The following is a 20,251-nucleotide window of genomic DNA, read 5'->3' as shown; positions in this document are numbered from 1 at the left end:
AATTCCATCATCATGTAGACTTCGTGATAAGGGGGGAAAATGTGCTGGATCTTGTTCATACAAACATTCCGAGCGTACAGAGCAAAGCCCCGCCCCTACCTCAGATACTCAGACCACTTGTCTGTTATGCTAATTCTTGCATACAGGCCACTCGTCAGACACTGCAAAGCGGTTCAGAGACAGGTGATTACCTGGGCTGCAGGAGCTCTCTCTGCCCTTCAGGACTGTTTTGCACGTACTGACTGGGACATGTTCAGGAAGGCTGCAACAAATGGCGACCACACCAACTTGGAGGAGTACACATCATCTGTGCTACATCAGCAAGTGCATCGATGATGTCACTGTTTCCAAGACTATCACAGTACGCACCAACCAGAAACTGTGGATGACTGCAGAAGTGTGTGAGCTGCTCTGCCTTCAGAGCAGGCGATAAGGCAGCTTTGGGAACAGCGAGGGCCAAACTGTCTCGAGCCATCAGAGCAGCGAAGCATTCGCATGCCAGAAGAATCCACAGCCACAGACGACACCTGCCTGCAAGGGTGACGCCTCCCTACCAGATGCGCTGAGCAACTTCTATGCACAGTTTGACACTCAGAATGACGTGTTGGTGAGGAAGCCCACCCCCTTTTACAATGACCAGGTTTTGTGTCTGACCTCACCTGACTTTGCAGAGTTAACCCATGGAAAGCTGCTGGTCCAAATAACATCCCTGGGGGAGTGCTCAGAGAATGTGCAGACCAGCTGACAGGTGTCCTCACTGACATCTTCAACCTCTCCCTGACCACTGCTGTTGTTCCAACGTGCCTCAAGGCCATATTGAGAATAGAAATATTTTACTGCTATTATTTGCTGCTATTTTTATAATCATCATTACCATTTCATGTTAATAGTGATGTTGTATTTAGATGCATTCAGATGTTCAAATATATGGGTATTATATTAGTCTTTATTATAGGTCCAAGAAGAACCACTTTAAATTGTTGAGTTGAATCTATAATTTAAAGGTTTTTGAATGTTTTTATATTCTTACACATAGTCTTCAGTGGGTGACAGGCGGAGTTGCAGGCTGACAGGAAACACGTCTGCAGGGCATGCTTTGGCAGAAGTGAAACCGAAAGCAGAGTGAGTGCAAGCCAAAGAGTAGGGTGTTTATTATGCATTTATCTTTGATTTGAGCTTTAAGTAATTGGATTAGATTGAAACAGTTGGTTTATACATTTTACACAGAAGTTAAGATCATTACACACAGGATGGCCTTAGCCTGGTTGCCTAAGTTGAGGTCAACTAAGGTTCAGAAAGCAGATGCAAACTCTGCACGCACAGACAGACGAGACATAAACACACATACAGACACATATAGTGAGAGAGGTCACGACACGTACGCAGTACACAGCACGCACGCACCCCCGCACGTGCACACACACACAGACTCATTTAGTAGGTAAGAGTTTATGACTGCAAAGTTGTGCCTGCATGAGTGACATTTTGTGCAGAACGTGGACCTGATGTTCTAGAAGATAAGCCTGGGCAGGATGGAGACAGGAAGCACCTGGCGTTGACCCGAAGAAGATGTTCTGTTTTAGACTATGTTAAGAGTCATTGTGGTTTTGGAGTGACGTATGCTTTGTTTAAATCTGCCTAGCAACAGAAAAGGGGGCTGTACTATCTTAACCCTATAAAACCGTTGTCTGAATATGGTAAAGCAGTTCAATACTGATTGGGTTGTTGAACTCACACATGTGTTCATTAAAATGCCGTCTAAATTGCACCCGCCTGGATCTGTGGTTATTTATGGATTCCTCTCTCAACATTGAACCCTAACAGCCACCACCATCGTTCCTGTGCCAAAGAAGTCCCCACTGTCCTGCCTCAATGACCACCATCCAGTTGCACTCATACCCATCATGATGATGATGTGCTTGGAGAGGCTCGTCATGAAGCACATTAAGACTCGGATGCCACCCATACTGGACCCACTGCAGTTTGTCTATCGCCCAAACTGGTCAACAGATGATGCCATCGCCATCTTGCCCTCACCATCCTCGACAATAAGGACACATATGTACAAATAATGTTTGTAGATTTCAGTTCAGCATTCAACACAATCATTCCTCAGCACCTGATTGGACAACTGAGCCTGCTGGGCCTGAACACCTCCCTCTGCAACTGGATCCTGGACTTTCTGATGGAGCGGCTTCAGACACTCCAAGAGCACCCAATTCCTTAGTGATCACCTGGCGGAGAACCTTTCCTGGTCCCTCAACACCAGCTCCAAAACTGTGAAATGTGCAAAAATTGCAACAAAACAAAACAAACAAAGACAGTGCAACACCAGAGAGAACAGAAAAATACAGACACAAGACTGCAATAGAAATGTGCAAGAGTGAAGAGTGTGTGTGAGGACCTCCACAATACTGGTGGCTTTGTGGATGCAGCAGGTGCGATAAGTGTCCTGTGTTGATTGTCTGTCACATGTAGCACAATGGTCTTGGAGGAACGTTGTCTCATTTCACTGTGTACAGCACCACTGCACATGGTTGGAATGACAACAAAGCCACGTGACTTGACTTGACTTAAGGAAACTTGCCTTCAAAATAGAACAGGAAGTAAGGACCATGATACTTCAAATTAAATTTAAACTTTTAGTGTAAACAAGACAAACTAAAGTAACAGTAATCTAAAGTCCACCTTTCATCACAGATCCAGTAACAAATTATAGCCAGCAGGTAGCAGCACATCTCCTTTCTCCTCATTATTACCTCATGATCGAAGCCACTCCTCCATCATCTCTCCTCAATTTAAGGCCTTTTTCTATTTTGCTCACATTTTTAATGTCATCAATCCATTTAACAGGACAACTAATCAAAGTTAATCCAGTCGTATTACTATCTATATTAAACTTACTGTCTATATTAAATTCATATTTATAACTTGATTCAACATTAGTCATTGAGATTTAAATCTGGACCATAATGTTGATGTAACGATAAAAAATCGACATTAGTTCAATTTTGTCTTGTAATCTGGGCTTCTTTTCCGTTTCTCAGGCGTCCTCTTACTCTGACTCAAAACACACATCACCATACCAACACAGGTTTGCACTCTTCCTCGTCTTAGCTGTTCTCACACGTTTCACTTGTTAGTTACATTTCCACCAGCAGAAACTATTCTTACTCACAGCAAATAGCAAGTTACCTCACACTGCACAAGCTAAACAAACCACATGTTTTAAAGATACAGGAGGCTTTGGAAACAGCTGCTGCAGCGTGGTGCTGCATTCAGGTACATGAAAGAAAATACACGTAAGAACAAGGCTCCTATTTACTCATGTGAATAATCCTCATTTGACCTGCTTGACAGGTGTGCTGATAAAAGAAGTCACTTATAAACTTCTGTCAAAAGTGGGAATTTCTCAGCGAACGTGTGACTGCTATTGTGGTGGTTTCCACATTTCACAGTGAAAGAGCCCTGGCTCAATTCCGAGTAGATATATTTAAAAATAAATAAGAAGACAGACGCTAAACATCAGTTTTCTCTGAATAAGGAAAAAAAATAACAGGTGACCAACTGCCTAAATTTTTTTCATTCTTTCTTTTTCATCACTAAAATACATCCCATGATTCACAGCTCGGCTTAAAACTAAAAGGTCAGAGACATTTTTTTCCAGAACTGCTGGAGAGAAACCACAGACCCTCACTGAGCTACTGAGAGGAAGGAGGAGGGTTTAACTGTTGCATCTTGACAAAGGGATATCACACCTCTGTGTGCCACGATGGGACAAACACTTCTTCTGTGGCTCCTGTGTAAGTACCAAATGCTTTCTTAAAATCTTAATATGTTTATTGAAGTATATCTGGTTTAAATTGGCCGTGACATAAAGCAAGATAAAGCAATATCTATATAATAAAGCATAAAGCAATATTTTATTTAAATCAATAACTGTTAATGACCATGGAGAAAGAAATGCCCGAAGAAAAAATGTTCAGAAGATAAAAATGTAAAGAGGAAAACTTGTGGCTTCTCAATAAAAGGAAAAGGAAAAAATACTCCTGACTATCGGAGGTGCTTTAATTCAGCTCAAAGATTCAGCTAATTAAAAATTCAGAGTGTGTGGTCAATGCTGCAGATAAACCACCACAGAGTTAAACTGCTTCATCTCATCCTGTTCAAAGAAAATGTTTTGAGTTTATCAGTCTGAGGCTCAGTTCGTGGTCACTGCTCCTGTGAGCTTATATTTGTTATTAACACAGAATCTTTATGATCTTTTCTTTTCTTTTCAGTTCTAATGTTTCTCCTCTGCTCCACAACAAATCAAGGTTAGTGATCCTGTCCTGTGACAAAACCATAAAACAGGAATTTCCCAGCAGAGAACTGAGCCACAAGGAGCAAAAATAGAGCCAGAATAGAGACAGATTAGAACCAGATGCTATGTTATGGTAATTTGAACCAATTCTATTCATTTCTTGAAGAAATAAAAGTAAATGCAGTAAAACTGAACAAAAGAAAATGTGTGGGTCAGTTCAATATTTGTGTAAAAATGTATTAACAACATTGATGTTTAAAGCAGTTAAAGATGACACCTCAACAGAAGCAGTCCCTTACGTTATAGTAAGAGTGTGCATACAGAGAACCGACAGCTTCAACCTGACAGCTCCAGGCTGCTGCTTTTCACACCGTCTGCTTCTGAGGGGCAGCCAATCAGAAGAAAGGTGGTGTAAAGGAGGAGGAGAAAATTTGGCATGTTTAAGATGAAGATCAGAACAGTGATCTGTTGCGTGAGCTGATGGACTGAAGGCAGCAAAATCTAAAAAATTTCTTTATTTTATGTTATGTGTGCTGTTTTAACATCTACTGAACAAGCTGATCTGCTCTTCACCTTCATTCTGCAGCACAAACACACCAAGAAAGATCTTTTTAATATATAGTTTATTCGTTGAGTCTGATTTTATCGAACCCTTTCATGCATGGTGGTCACCACAGTGGACAGCTATTGAAAGGGTGTTTTCTTGTATTTTTGTAAGTGCTGATGGTAAACTTACACATAAAAAAAACTACTGATGCATAGAGAGGAGAGAGGTTGAGGAGTCATGAGTAATTTCCACCTTTTTTCTTGGCTTTCAGTGTTACCACATAAGTTTAAAAACAAATAACAATAACATATATGTTTATTTTCATATATACACAGTATATATTATTTATTTGTTTGTCAAAATTATGTGTCAAAACATATGTTGTCAACCAATGGAAAAAAAAAAACTCTTTGAAAAGTACATGTTTAACAAATTAAGTTCAGAAATCTTATTTTCATGCCTAAAGATGAATAAAAATACTTAAGAATAAAATCCTGATTGAGGTTGTCATAATTCATGCATTAAAGGGTTTAATGTTTTTGCTCAAAAATATAAATTCTCTCACAGCTCGTCTGACTGTGAGTCCCAGCAGATCGCAGTTCTTTGAATATGAATTTGTGTCTCTGAGCTGTGAGGAGGACGACAGCTCTGCTGGATGGACTCTGAGGAGAAACACAAGCAGAGAAACCAGGACTCAGTGTGGAGATGGGTTTGGAGAAACAGCTGGTTCTTCCTGTACCTTCAACAACATCGTCTTAAAAGACTGTGGGGTTTACTGGTGTGAGTCCAGAGAGGGTCCCATCAGTAACATGGTTAACCTCAGAGTCACTGGTAAGCTGAGTGTGTGGAGTTAGTGTTGATGAAGCTGTGTGTAAATGGATGAAATGCTGTAGTTTGTCTCTGTGTTGAGGTGGATCAGTGATCCTGCAGAGTCCTGTCCTCCCTGTAATGGAGGGAGATGACGTCACTCTGCTCTGTAAAACAAAGACCACTCCCTCCAACCTCACAGCTGCTTTCTATAAAGACGGCTCCCTCATCAGAGAGGAGCCTACAGGTCACATGACCATCCAGCATGTTTCCAGGTCTGATGAAGGCCTCTACAAGTGTGACATCAGTGGTCATGGAGCTTCTCCATCCAGCTGGATCACTGTCACAGGTGAGGCTTCTGTGTCTTTTACAGACTTTAGATCCAAAGCGATTCAAATTGACCACAAAGATTCATTTTTCTCTTTAATTCCAGATTCATCCACCTCTCCTCCTCCTGCTCTGCAATCCTCTCCTCCTCTCTCTGTGCTGGTGTCTGTTCCCTCCATATTTGGGCTGCTGCTGGTTCTACTGGTTGTACTGGTGAAACGACGTGTCCGGAAGAAACCTGAAGGTGAGACACACATTCTGTTCACACTTAATGTGAACATATTAAATAGTTCAAAGGGAAAGTTCACCTGAAAAATGAATCAGACATCTCAAATTGTTGGCAATTCACACTAATATAAGTGGAAACAGCACTTCAGACCAAACACATGTAGTTGTGATTATGGGGCGAACTTTCCCTTTAATGACGCACAAGACTTTGTGATCACATAGTGTGGGTGTGAACAGAAGCTTTCTGTTTTATGACTCACAATCTTTGTGTAGGACTCCCTGGCATCAAGAATGACAGAAGAGTCTCTAACAGGTGCAGCCACTTATTTCCTCACCAAACACATAGGCTCATTCTCTGCACATCGCAGAGCATTGTGAAAACTACAAAATAAGGAAAAATTGCTTCTCGCACAATCCCTTTGAATTATGCTTTACCAATAAGCAATAACAAAAAATAAGCTTAAATTAAGTCAGGTTAATTTACAAACAAGCAATTCTGAGATTTACAGTCACTAATTAAATAAAACAAAAAAGGTCATTTTAAACTGCATCAAGGTGCTTCACAGTTCAATTGAATAAAATATAACATCACATATCTCACGCTGCTTGCCAAGGGTGCAAACTCCAGTGAACACTTAAACATTCGGTCCGTTTCTCATGGGCTGCTGCTAGCTTGAGTGACACGCATGTCTAAAAATAGCACATGGATGCATGCACCGTAAGTACAGAATGAGAAAGTTTACAGGTATCTCACAATATAAAAGCAGTAACATACCTTATGTCAGAAACAAACTTTAACACTGAATTTATTTAAATATTATTGCAACTTTATGCACCTTTTTTATGTGCACGACAGACTGCTCTATACAGGTTACAGGGCACGCCTGTAACTGCCTGAGTGTATCTGTCATTAATGCTACTGCGCACAGAGCTCTAAACAACTCCAGTAATGACAATTTATGGAACAGACCAGCGGTTCATTACACTTTGCTTCATTTATATTGATATAAAAACTGTATTTTATATTGTCATAAATATTAATAACACAAATGCTGAAACAGCTGCAGTAACAGTCCTGTTATAGATCTACGAGGCAGATGATCAAGATGAGAAAGAGCGGACCCAAGTGCAGGCACTAACAACAGCGTAGCTGTGAGTGAATGTATTTATTGTGAAAGACAAAATGCAAACAAAAGCAGAGTATGGTGGGGACTTAGACTAACAAAAACTTAACTGGGATAAACTAACAAAAGACCGTGAAGAAAGCAGTAAACGTTACAAAAACCTGGACACAAGGAATGAGACATTAACACCGGGGATGAGAGAAACAGCACAACACATGCAGACAAACCAGCAACAAGCAGAGGAAAACACAGGGCTTATATACACAGGCGATAGTGAGGGAGTGAGAAACAGGAGGGAAACACAGCTGGGACTAATTACACATAACGAGACGAAGGAAGCAAAGCAGAACACACCGACACAGGACACAGACAGTCAAAGTAAAACCGGAAGCATAACACAGATAAGCGGACTTGACACTGAGATGTGGATACATGACAGACGTGTGAACAGAGGAAACATGAAGAACAGAGACAGGAGTAACAAACTGCAAAATGAGACACGACTGACTGGAGCAAGAAAACGTGACAGAACTAACCCTACACTAAACAGGAGCGGCACAGGAACCGAAAGTGAAGAACTAGAAATAACAAAACAAAAAGAGAGAGAGAGCCAGAAATACAAAACAGAAACCAAAACACCAGCAGTCATAAACCATGATGAAAACAAAGATCAGTAATAGTACAAACTCAAAACACTGGCTCGCAGACCCAGGACAGTGACAATAAATAGGAAACATTTACATTTGATTTTGCAGACAGAGATCCTGCAGCAGCTCCCACCTCCTCGTCAGTGAGAAGAACATTAGCAGACGGCCAACACGGATCGATCAGGAGAAGAGGTACGACAAGTGTCCTGTTAGAAAATCTCTAAACTCTTTAAATCTCCTCTGCTGTTTCCACATAAAGCTCCATGAGGTCATTGGCTGAGAGTTTTAAACATGTGTTGGATGTATTGCAATTAAATTTGGTTCAGGTGATGGTGGCTCTTTAACTTTGCATCAGCTGATCAGGTCACATTTATCATTTTCAGTACTTTGGTTTAAGACCAAATGTGTCTTTGTGTATCTGCAGAAAGCAGATGATAGAGACCTGAGAGAGGAACTGTGGTATTGCACGAGGAGGTCAGAGGAGTGAAGTGGCAAAGAAGTATGTGAGGGTGGTGCAGGACAAGGACAATGAATCAGCTCTGAGGTGTGGGCTATAGTGACAGGTTCAAGGTGTGGGTGGGATTACAGCAGGGATCTGTTCTGAGCATAGCTGGACTGGCTATGGGCCAATGAATTATTTTTTTTTTTGTAATGGCATGAACAATGAGAGGTGGTGGATTGGCCAGATGCTGGCCGATGTGTAAAAATAACTCAGTTGTTGTTGGTGGCTATGGCGGAGTTTCCACATAGGCCAGCGGGTGGATGAGGGAAAGGGGAGGCAGGAGGAGGAGAGAGCCGGTCCGAGTGTCAGGTGAACTGAACTTCAGGTAAGAAGTTATGACCTGCAGTCTATCTGGGTCAGATATAAACCAAGTTTAGGTGGAGTTTATTTTCGTTGTGCTGACTTTTTACAGTCAGTTACAATAACTCGTACTGCGTGCTAGCTAGCATGACGGAGTTTCTATACAGCTGGGTGGGTGCTGTGATGTTACTGATGTTGAACTTTATTTTATTCATAAGGTTAGTTAGTAGAGTTGCCAACGGCTCCTTAAAAATGGAATGGTCCCTCATTCAGAGAAAATATTACAGGTTTTGTATTGAGATGAAAAGGAACACAGTTTGTCCCGTACTTCAGCTAGAATGAAAAAAGACACAAAGCTGGAGTTATTCTGTGTCTTTGCTGCACAGCTGCCTCTTCTTCTCTCATTCTCTCTCCTCCCTCTCCTGTTTCTACTTCAATCATGAAACTGATCAATGATCAGCTGATCGGCTTTTCTCTCTTGTTTGTTTATCGCCCACTTTGCGCCAGAAAGAAGAAACCAGCAGATGTCGCTAAAATCTATCTAAAATGTCTAGCTTTTATTAAATAATTATCTGAATCTTACAACCAAAGTTTTTATCTGATGTAAAATGTATAGAAATCATACATATATATACCTGGTGGGCCGGTCTCTAGTCAAAATGCCCGGGCTGATTTTTTGTCGCAGTCCAGCCCTGGTTCTGAGTCCCTTCTTGTTTGCAGTGGTGGTGGACAGGTTGACAAATGAGCGCAGGCAGGAGTCTCTGTGGATTGTAATGTTTACAGATCTGTAGTGAGAGTAGAGAACAGGGTGAAGAGTGTTAACAGCACTCTGATCATTTTAACTGCAGACAGCTTTTTAAACTCCTAAGGTTTGGCCGTTAGACTCTCACATTGAGCCAAAATGTTCATGTTTTCTGTGTACTGCAGGAACACAGAACAGTTCAACTTTGGTAAATGTAAACATGAGCACCTCTGTGGTCATTAAGCTTCCTGTTTTCAGAATTAAACTCAGCAGAGGTGTTAAAGTCACTCCAGGTTAAAGAGGATGTGCTGTGTCCTCATGTTTGCAGTTCTTTTCTCATGTTTACCTCCTGACAGCTAAACGTCTTTGTTCTGTGTTTGTGTTCAGATGTTTCATTAGAGACAACAGTCATCTACTCCTCACTGAAGCTGACTGACACACCTTCACCACAGCTCAGATTCAAAAGTAACATTTTTTCCTCACCTGAAGAAGACAAAGAAGAAGAAGACGTCTCTCAAACCAGCTGCAGTCACAGTCTTAAACATATTAATAGGGAATTGGCAATGGCTGCACTGAACACATACTTTAAGAAGAGGGAGAAATAAAGGAGGACATAAAGGAGTGGAGGAAGGTGCACACAGGTGGACTACATCTTATGCTGAGGGTATAATCTGAAAGAGATTGCAAGGTGGTGTCAGGGAGAAGGTAGCTAGGCAACATGAGATGGTAGTGTGTGTGATGACTTTGGACAACAACAGGAGGAAGTGAGTGAGAGCAAAGACAAGGATTAAATGGCGGAAGCTGAAGGAGTCAGTTTGATGTAAATTTGGTGTAAAATCTTGTGATAAATAAAAAAACATACACAGGTTTGAAGGGAACCACCACTGAATTCAATGTTTTCCTGTTACAGACACAGAATGGCTGTTATACAGTTACAAAAACGTTAAGTGAAAGTTTACTCTTAATTTACTTGTTCTTTCTATAATTTTAAATGTGACAAATAATTGAATAAACAATATCAAAGTGTTTCTCATTTATGTATATTCACCTGTAACATCACTTATTCTGATGCCTGCAGCTCTGTCACATGCATGGGATATACACATTATAAATAATTACAAAAGGCAAAGTAATATTTATATTTGCTGTTGAATCACTCAAGTTACACACTGCCACAGACACAAAACCATTCAGCTTCACATGTACATTATAAATTACAGTCCATTGATCTTCATGCATATTTGGCCCAAGTAATACATTCATGTATGATTTAAATATTTAGATAATAATCCATTTATATAATAAACTATTCTCAGTAATCACAAGCCCTTTAAACAATATAAACACAAATCTAAATGCTCAATAAATAAATAAATTGGCATAGACGTAAGAAAAATACATTTCACACATAGTGAAACAGTGAATTGTAGAGAGGATGGTGATTTTAAATAACTGGAAGATATAAATTAAAAGGGATGAGTTATTCAAACTTTCCTTCCTCCATGGTTTATATATTCCAGCTGTGGCCACGCCTCTTTCATATGTTGGGATACACCGCTTCAGCTTCCATTACTGCTCCTCGACGAGCCTCCTCTGTCCTCACAATACAGTTTAAGAATCAAGACATCTTTCAGCATGAAAGACTCACATTGGTTTTTGGTGAGGCACAAAATAGCAAATACAGGAAGTAGAAAAACAAAAGTAAAAGAAAGACAGTTTATTGTCTGTTTGCTCACTGGACAATAAACTGGACTACATCAGACTCCAGCGGACCACACAGCAGGAATTTAGGGACTGCTGCGTCTTTGTTTCCACAGAAACATGGCTCAGTGACAGAGTTCTGGACACCGCAATTCAGCTACACAGGCTCACCTCATTTCGTGCCAGCAGAAATGCAGCTCTGTGCGGTAAGACTCGCTGTGGTGGCTTGTGTGTCTACATCACCTTGGAATGGTGCAAGAACTCTGTGATAATTTATAATTAATGCTCATCGCTGGTAGAGTTCCCCAATGAACTGTTTATTATCGCTGGAGTTTTCAACCATGCAAATCTTAAGTCCGAAATTCCATCATCATGTGGACTTCGTGACAAGGGGGGAAAATGTGCTGGATCTTGTTCATACAAACATTCCGAGCGTACAGAGCAAAGCCCCGCCCCCACCTCGGATACTCAGACCACTTGTCTGTTATGCTAATTCTTGCATACAGGCCACTCGTCAGACACTGCAAAGTGGTTCAGAGACAGGTGATTACCTGGGCTGCAGGAGCTCTCTCTGCTCTTTAGGACTGTTTTGCGCGTACTGACTGGGACATGTTCAGGAAGGCTGCAACAAATGGCGACCACACCAACTTGGAGGAGTACACATTATCTGTGCTACATCAGCAAGTGCATCGATGATGTCACTGTTTCCAAGACTATCACAATACGCACCAACCAGAAACTGTGGATGAGTGCAGAAGTGTGTGAGCTGCTCTGCCTTCAGAGCAGGCGATAAGGCAGCCCTGGGAACAGCGAGGGCCAAACTGTCTCGAGCCATCAGAGCAGCGAAGCATTCGCAGGGCAGAAGAATCCACAGCCACTTCCAGGACAGCGGCGACACACGGCCCATGTGGCAGGGCATCCAGGACATTACCAACTACAGGAAGACGACACCTGCCTGCAAGAGTGACGCCTCCCTACCAGATGCATTGAGCAACTTCTATGCACAGTTTGACACTCAGAATGATGTGTTGGTGAGGAAGCCCATCCCCCTTTTACAATGACCAGGTTTTGTGTCTGACCTCACCTGACTTTGCAGAGTTAACCCATGGAAAGCTGCTGGTCCAAATAACATCCCTGGGGGAGTGCTCAGAGAATGTGCAGCCCAGCTGACAGATGTCCTCACTGACATCTTCAACCTCTCCCTGACCACTGCTGTTGTTCCAACGTGCCTCAAGGCCACCACCATCGTTCCTGTGCCAAAGAAGTCCCCACTGTCCTGCCTCAATGGCCATCATCCGGTTGCACTCATACCCATCATGATGATGATGTGCTTGGAGAGGCTCGTCATGAAGCACATTAAGACTCGGATGCCACCCATACTGGACCCACTGCAGTTTGTCTATCGCCCAAACTGGTCAACAGATGATGCCATCGCCATCTTGCCCTCACCATCCTCGACAATAAGGACACATATGTACAAATAATGTTTGTAGATTTCAGTTCAGCATTCAACACAATCATTCCTCAGCACCTGATTGGAAAACTGAGCCTGCTGGGCCTGAACACCTCCCTCTGCAATTGGCTCTTTGACTTTCTGACGGAGAGGCTTCAGACACTCCGGATCAGGTCATCAAGAGCACCCTTAGTGATCACCTGGCGGAGAACCTTTCCCTCAACACCAGCTGGGGTGGCTGTAGCAGGGTAGAGCAGGTCATCTACTGATTGGAAGGTTGGTGATTCGATTCCTGGCTTCCCCTAGTTTGTTTGCTAAATATCTAACCCCAAAGATACTAACCCCAAATTGCTCTCCGATGCATCCATCAGAGTGTGAATGTTAGTTAGAAAGCACTTAGGAAAAATGTGAATGGGTGAATGCACAAGTTGTATAAAGCACTTGGAGTGCTCAGAAGAGTAGAAAAGCGCTATATAAGAACCAGTCCATTTACCATTTACCAGCTCCAAAACTAAATAGGCCTGACAGCACCTCTACTTCCTGTGGAAGCTGAGAAAAGCCCATTTCCCTCCATCCATTCTCACCATCTTCTACAGAGCGACTATCGAGAGCATCCTGAGCAGCTGCATCAGTGTCTGGCATGGTAACTGCACCGTATCAGATCGCGATACCCTACAACAGATAGTGAGAACAGCTGAGAACATCATTGGAGCCTCTCTTCCCTCCATCACAGACACTTATCGCACCTGCTGCATCCACAAAGCCACCAGTATTGTGGAGGTCCTCACACACACTCTTCACTCTTGCACATTTCTATTGCAGTCTTGTGTCTGTATTTTTCTGTTCTCTCTGGTGTTGCACTGTCTTTGTTTGTTTTGTTTTGTTGCAATTTTTGCACATTTCACTTTATATAGTCCTGTGTTGATTGTCTGTTACATGTCACATGTAGCACAATGGTCTTGGAGGAACGTTGTCTCATTTCACTGTGTACAGTACCACTACACATGGTTGGAATGACAACACAGCCAGGTGACTTGACTTGACTTAAGGAAACTAGCCTTCAAAATAGAACAGGAAGTAAGGACCATGATACTTCAAATTAAATTTAAACTTTTAGTGTAAACAAGACAAACTAAAGTAACAGTAATCTAAAGTCGACCTTTCATCACAGATCCAGTAACAAACTATAGCCAGCAGGTAGCAGCACATCTCCTTTCTCCTCATTATTACCTCATGGTCAAAGCCACTCCTACATCATTACTCCTCAATTTAAGGCCTTTTTCTATTTTGCTCACATTTTTAATGTCATCAATCCATTTAACAGGACAACTAATCAAAGTTAATCCACTCGTATTACCATCTATATTAAACTTACTGTCTATATTAAATTCATATTTATAACTTGATTCAACATTAGTCATTGAGATTTAAATCTGGACCATAATGTTGATGTAACGATAAAAAATCAACATTAGTTCAATGTTGTCTTGTAATCTGGGCTGCTTCTCCGTTTCTCAGGCGTCCTCTTACTCTGACTCAAAACACACATCACCATACCAACACAGGTTTGCACTCTTCCTCATCTTAGCTGTTCTCACACGTTTCACTTGTTAGTTATATTTCCACCAGCAGAAACTATTCTTACTCACAGCAAATAGCAAATTACCTCACACTGCACAAGCTAAACAAACCACATGTTTTAAAGGTAGAGGAGGTTTTGGAAACAGCTGCTGCAGCGTGGTGCTGCATTCAGGTACATGAAAGAAAATACACGTAAGAACAAGGCTCCTATTTACTCATGTGAATAGTCCTCATTTGACCTGCTCGACAGGTGTGCTGATAAAAGAAGTCACTTATAAACTTCTGTCAAATGTGGGAATTTCTCAGCGAACATGTGACTGCTATTGTGGCAGTTTCCACATTTCACAGTGAAAGAGCCCTGGCTCAATTCCGAGTAGATATATTTAAAAATAAATAAGAAGACAGATGATAAACATCAGTTTTCTCTGAATAAGGAAAAAAAAATCAGGTGACCAACTACCTGAAATTTTTCATTCTTTCTTCTTCATCACTACAATACATCCCATGATTCACAACTTGGCTTAAAACTAAAAGGTCAGAGACATTTTTTTCTCCAGAAGTGCTGGAGAGAAACCACAGACCCTCCACACTGAGCTACTGAGAGGAAAGAGGAGGGTTTAAGTGTTGCATTTGAACAAAGGGATTTCACACCTCTGTGTGCCACGATGGGAAAAACACTTCTTCTGTGGCTGCTCCGTAAGTACAAATGCTTTCTAAAAATCTTAATATGATTATTGAAGTGAATCTGGTTTAAAGTAGCCGTGACATAAAGCAAGATATATTTTATTTAAATCAATAACTGTTAACGACCATGGAGAAAGAAATGTCCAAAGAAAAAATGTTCAGAAGATAAAAATGTAAAGAGGAAGACTTGTGGCTTCTAAATAAAATGAAAAGGAAAAAAGTACTCCTGACTATCTGAGGTGCTTTAATTCAGCTCAAAGTTTCACTTCATTAAAAAATTTAGAGTAAAAGGTGGTGTAAAGGAGGAGGAGAAGATTTGGCATGCTTAAGATGAAGATCAGAACAGTGAGCTGTTGCGTGAGCTGATGGACTGAAGGCAGCAAAATCTAAAAAATTTCTTTATTTTATGTTATGTGTGCTGTTTTAACATCTACTGAACAAGCTGATCTGCTCTTCACCTTCATTCTGCAGCACAAACACACCAAGAAAGATCTTTTTAACATATAGTTAATTTGTTGTGACTGATTTTATTTAACCGTTTCATGCATAGTGGTCACTACAGTGGACAGCTATTCAAAGGCTGCTTTCTTGTATTTGTGTCAGTGTTGATGGTAAACTTGCACATAAAAAAAAACTACTGATGCATAGAGAGGAGAGAGGCTGAGGAGTCATGAGTAAGTTTCAACTTTTTGCATTGCACTGGACGGCAACAGAGGCAGTGTTACCACATAAGTTTAAAAACAACAAAAGTTTAAAAAATATTTTTATTATTTTATAGTTTTCACACAGTATATATTATTTATTCATTTGTCAAATTCATGAGTCAAAATGTATGTTGTCCACCACATGTAAAAAACTCTTTGGAAAGTACATATTTAACAAATTAAGTTCAGAAATCTTTTTTTCATGCCTAAAGATGAATAAAAATATTTAAGAAAAAAATCCCGATTGAGGTTGTCAGAAATCATGCATGAAAGGGTTTAATGTTTTTGCTCAAAAATATAAATTCTCTCACAGCTCGTCTGACTGTGAGTCCCAGCAGCTCTCAGTTTTTTGAAGGAGACTTTGTGTCTCTGAGCTGTGAGGAGGACGACAGCTCTGCTGGATGGACTCTGAGGAGAAACACAAGCAGAGACACCAGAGCTGAGTGGCCAGAGGCTGCTGGTTCTTCCTGTAACATCAGTTACATTGACACACTGGACAGTGGAGTTTACTGGTGTGAGTCCAGAGAGGGTCCCATCAGTAACATGGTTAACCTGACAGTCACTGGTAAGCTGAGTGTGTGGAGTTAGTGTTGATGAAGCTGTGTGTAAATGGATGAAATGCTGTAGTTTGTCTCTGTGTTGAGGTGGATCAGTGATCCTGCAGAGTCCTGTCCTCCCTGTGATGGAGGGAGATGACGTCACTCTGCTCTGTAAAACAGAGACCACTCCCTCCAACCTCCCAGCTGCTTTCTATAAAGATGGCTCCCTCATCAGGAAGCAGCCTACAAGTCACATGACCATCCAGCATGTTTCCAGGTCTGATGAAGGCCTCTACAAGTGTGACATCAGCGGTCATAGAGAGTCTCCACCCAGCTGGATCACTGTCACAGGTGAGGCTTCTGTTTATTTTACAGACTTTAGATCCAAAGCCACTCAAATTGACCACAAAGATTCATTTTTCTCTTTAATTCCAGGTTCTTCCACCTTTCCTCCTCCTCACCGCTCCTCTCCTCCTCTCTCTGTGCTGGTGTCTGTTCCCTCCATACTTGGGCTGCTGCTGGTTGTACTGGTGAGACAATGTGTCTCAAGGAAACCTGAAGGTGAGACACACATTCTGCTCACACTTATGTGAACATATTAAAGAGTTTAAAGGGAAATTTCACCTGAAAAATTAATCAGATAAGATCTCCAACAGTGGCCAGTTCACACTAATCTAATTGGATAAACAGCACTGGAGACCAAACACATGTTGGTGTGATTATGGACTTACAGTCACATGACACACACGACTTTGTGGTCAGATAATGTTGATCTGAATAGAAGCTTTCTGTTTTATGACTCACAGTCTTTGCTTCGTTTATTTTGATATAATATCATACATGGCTATTCTTAGAAATAATTATTACTGTTATTAATTAGAAATAATTAATGACGCAAATGCTGAAACAGCAGTAGCAACAGTTCTGTTATTAGTAGGAAACATTTGATTTTGCAGACAGAGATCCTGCAGCAGCTGCCACCTCCTCATCAGTGGGAAGAACATCAGCAGACGGCCGACACGGATCGATCAGGAGAAGAGGTACGACAAGTTTCCTGTTAGAAAATCTCTAAACTTCTTAAAGCTCCCCCACTGATAAGTTTTACCATGAAGCTAAGGCAAAGAGTCACTGAAGCAAGGTTACAAAGAGAAGTGACTATCAGTGAGCAGCAGTGTGGCTTCTTGCAGAGAAAGAGCTCTACAGATGTGATGTTTTCTTTGAGAGTGTTGATGGATAAGTGCAGAAAAGTGCAGAGAACGTCAAAAGCAGCTTCACTGTGTCTTTGTGTATCTGGAGAAAACAGATGATAGTCCTGAGAGAGGAACTGTGGTGCAGTGCAGTGGTGATGGACAGGTTGACAAATGAGCTCAGGCTCTGTGGATTATAATGTTTGCAGATGATAGTGTGATCTGTAGTGAGAGTAGGGAACAGGGTGAAGAGAGTGTTAACAGTACTCTGATCATTTTAATTAGAGATGGCACGATACCACTTTTTTAAGTCCGATACCGATATCATAAATTTGGATATCTGCCGATACCGATATGAATCCGATATAGTGTGTTTTTTAATCAATAAAACTGTTTTTTTAATATCTTGCTGCATTTTGTATAAGTTCATACTCAAGTTTAAGTAAACAACAACACTAAAGCTATTCTGTTATACCTGTATGTAAAAAATACACTGCACCCAAAATATTTCATAGTTCAGCAACACTGATCAATCTAATAAACTTAAACCTACACCATCCTCCCTATTCTGGTATTTTAAAGAGTACTTAGCAGAAATATTAAGCAACCTAACTAATAGGGTTGCAAACTCCCAGCAAAACAAAATAGAGAACCACCCCCCACCCTCCACCTCATGATGCTTAATCGATGTAATCAACTTTAATTTGATGCAGTGTGAAAAAAAATGCACAGAAATAAATTATTTTTCAAGAATAATTAAATAGATTCAACATCTTTCTTCTATAGAATTGCAGAATTCACAGATGGTACCTTCCCAAAGGAAAAAGTACTATAGCTTACTAGGGTATATTAGACTTAACAGTTACTATATACAGTAATGGACTTCTATACATTTTACATCAGATTAAAACTTTGGGTGTAAGATTCAGATAATTGTTTATTAAAAGCTAGACATTTTAAATGAGAATAAGAAAGAAAAGTATGTCTTTGTGCCCCCTTTTCCCTGTTAATGCCCTATCGGCCCCCCTGGCTAAACTTTGCTAGATCCGCCCCTGCACAGTTACCAGCCGTCAGCTGCGTAGAAAGGGATCCTGGTGTAGAAAGTAATATTAAATAAATTCTAACAACAGCTTATCAAGCTTAAACGTGCTGCTGTTGTTTATCTGCTGGTTTCCTCTTTCTGGTGCAAAGTGGACCAAAACAAAGAAGAGAGACGGACTCGCGACAGAAAAGCCGATCAGCTGATCATTAAGCAGTTTCATGAAGTAGCGGCAGGAGAGGGAGAGAAGAGGCAGACGCTCCTTATATCGGTTGTTAAGCTTAACGTGGGAATGCTTTACAAACATTCAGAGATGAACTTACACACTTGCTTTACTTCTCTCTGGGATAACTTCCTCGGAGATGAAATGCTGGTTTGCTAGCTAGGCTACAAATAAACACAGCCGCTCTATCACGTGATGCGCACTGCTCCGACGTGCTACGGTTATGAGCCGAGTTACGCCGTGTCGCAAGTTTTGTGAGGTGTTTTTTTGATATTTAATGGATCGGATTACATTTTTTATTTCTCGCCGATATCCGATCCAGTAATTTACGTCAGTATCGGACCGATACCGATACCTAATATCGGATCGGTCCATCTCTAATTTTAACTGCAGATGACTTTTTCAAACTCCTGAAGTTTGGCTGTTAGTGAGCCGAAACATTCATGTTTTCTGTGTAACAACAATTAACCTTTGATAAATGGTAACATGAGCAGCTCTGTGGTCATTAAGTTTCCTGTTTTGAGAACTAAACTCAGCAGAGGTGTTGAAGTCGCTCCAGGTTAATGTGCTGTGACCTCATATTTGCATGTTTGCAGTTGTTTTCTCAAGTTTACCTCCTGACATCTAAACTTATTTATCCTGTGTTTGTGTTCAGATGTTTCATTAGAGACAACAGTCATCTACTCCTCACTAAAGCTGACTGACACACCTTCACCACAGCTCAGATTCAAAAGTAACATTATTTCCTCACCTGACGAAGACGAAGACATTTAGCTGGTTTCAAGAAGAAGAGGGCGGAATATACAGTAGGAGGACATAAAGGAGTGGAGCAAGGTGCACACAGGTGGACTACATCTTATGCTGAGGGTATAATCTGAAAGAGATTGGAAGGTGGTGTCAGGGAGAAGGTAGCTAGGCAACATGAGATAACATGAGATAGTAGTGTGTGTGATGACTTTGGACAACAACAGGAGGAAGCGAGAAGATTAAATGGGGGAAGCTGAAGGAGTCGGTTTGATGTAAATTTGGTAGAAAATTTTGTGATTAATAAAAAGAGGGACCATATTTTAAGATCTGAACCCTAACCTGAGATCTACGACTGTGTGTTTTCGCAATAGTCAGCTCAACAGTTGGATGGACTTTGACAACTTTGAAGGGAACCACCACTGAATTTAATGTTTCCCTGTTACAGACACAGAATGGCTGTTACAATTACAAAAACATCAAATAAACATGAAAGTTTGCTCCTAATTTACTTTTACTTTCTGTAATTTGACATAGAATTGAATAAACAATGTCAAAGTGTTGCTCATTTATGAATATTCACTTGTTGCATATGAGCCCCATCATGTGTGTCATGCAGTAACATCATTTATTCTGATGCCTGCAGCTCTGTCCCATTCATGGGATATACATATTATAAATAATTACAAAAGGCAAAGTAATATTTATATTTGCTGTCGAATCATTCAAGTTATCCACTGTTACAGACACAAAGTAATTTCAGCTTCGATCCTCACGATGCATTTTAAGAATCAAGACATCCTTCAGCATGAAAGTCTCGGGGTGGTTTTTGGTGAGGAACAAAATAGCAAATACAGGAAGTAGAAACA

The 20,251-nt window shown here is 40.9% G+C and overlaps 1 protein-coding gene across 2 annotated transcripts in view; it reads left to right on the top strand.

Moving 5' to 3' along the window:
• Positions 1–5,505: 5,505 nt before the first annotated feature.
• Positions 5,506–20,251, top strand: part of LOC102081261 (uncharacterized) — a 72,274-nt gene continuing 57,528 nt past the window's right edge. The window contains exons 1-3 of one of the 2 annotated variants that reach the window (XM_025905736.1): positions 5,506–5,681; positions 5,761–6,006; positions 6,091–6,228. In XM_025905736.1, coding sequence (XP_025761521.1) covers positions 5,660–5,681; positions 5,761–6,006; positions 6,091–6,228 — 406 coding nt within the window. In that variant the 5' untranslated portion in view covers positions 5,506–5,659. Of the gene's footprint in view, positions 5,682–5,760; positions 6,007–6,090; positions 6,229–16,621; positions 16,751–17,145; positions 17,230–19,293; positions 19,467–20,251 lie in introns of those variants that run through there. The other variant, XR_003219177.1, reaches the window with a different exon arrangement.

Source organism: Oreochromis niloticus, linkage group LG3 (genome assembly GCF_001858045.2).
Source record: "Oreochromis niloticus isolate F11D_XX linkage group LG3, O_niloticus_UMD_NMBU, whole genome shotgun sequence".
Classification (NCBI taxonomy): Eukaryota; Metazoa; Chordata; class Actinopteri; order Cichliformes; family Cichlidae; genus Oreochromis; species Oreochromis niloticus.
Note: the sequence above shows the minus strand (reverse complement) of the source record. Positions and strands in the feature narration are given on the sequence as shown.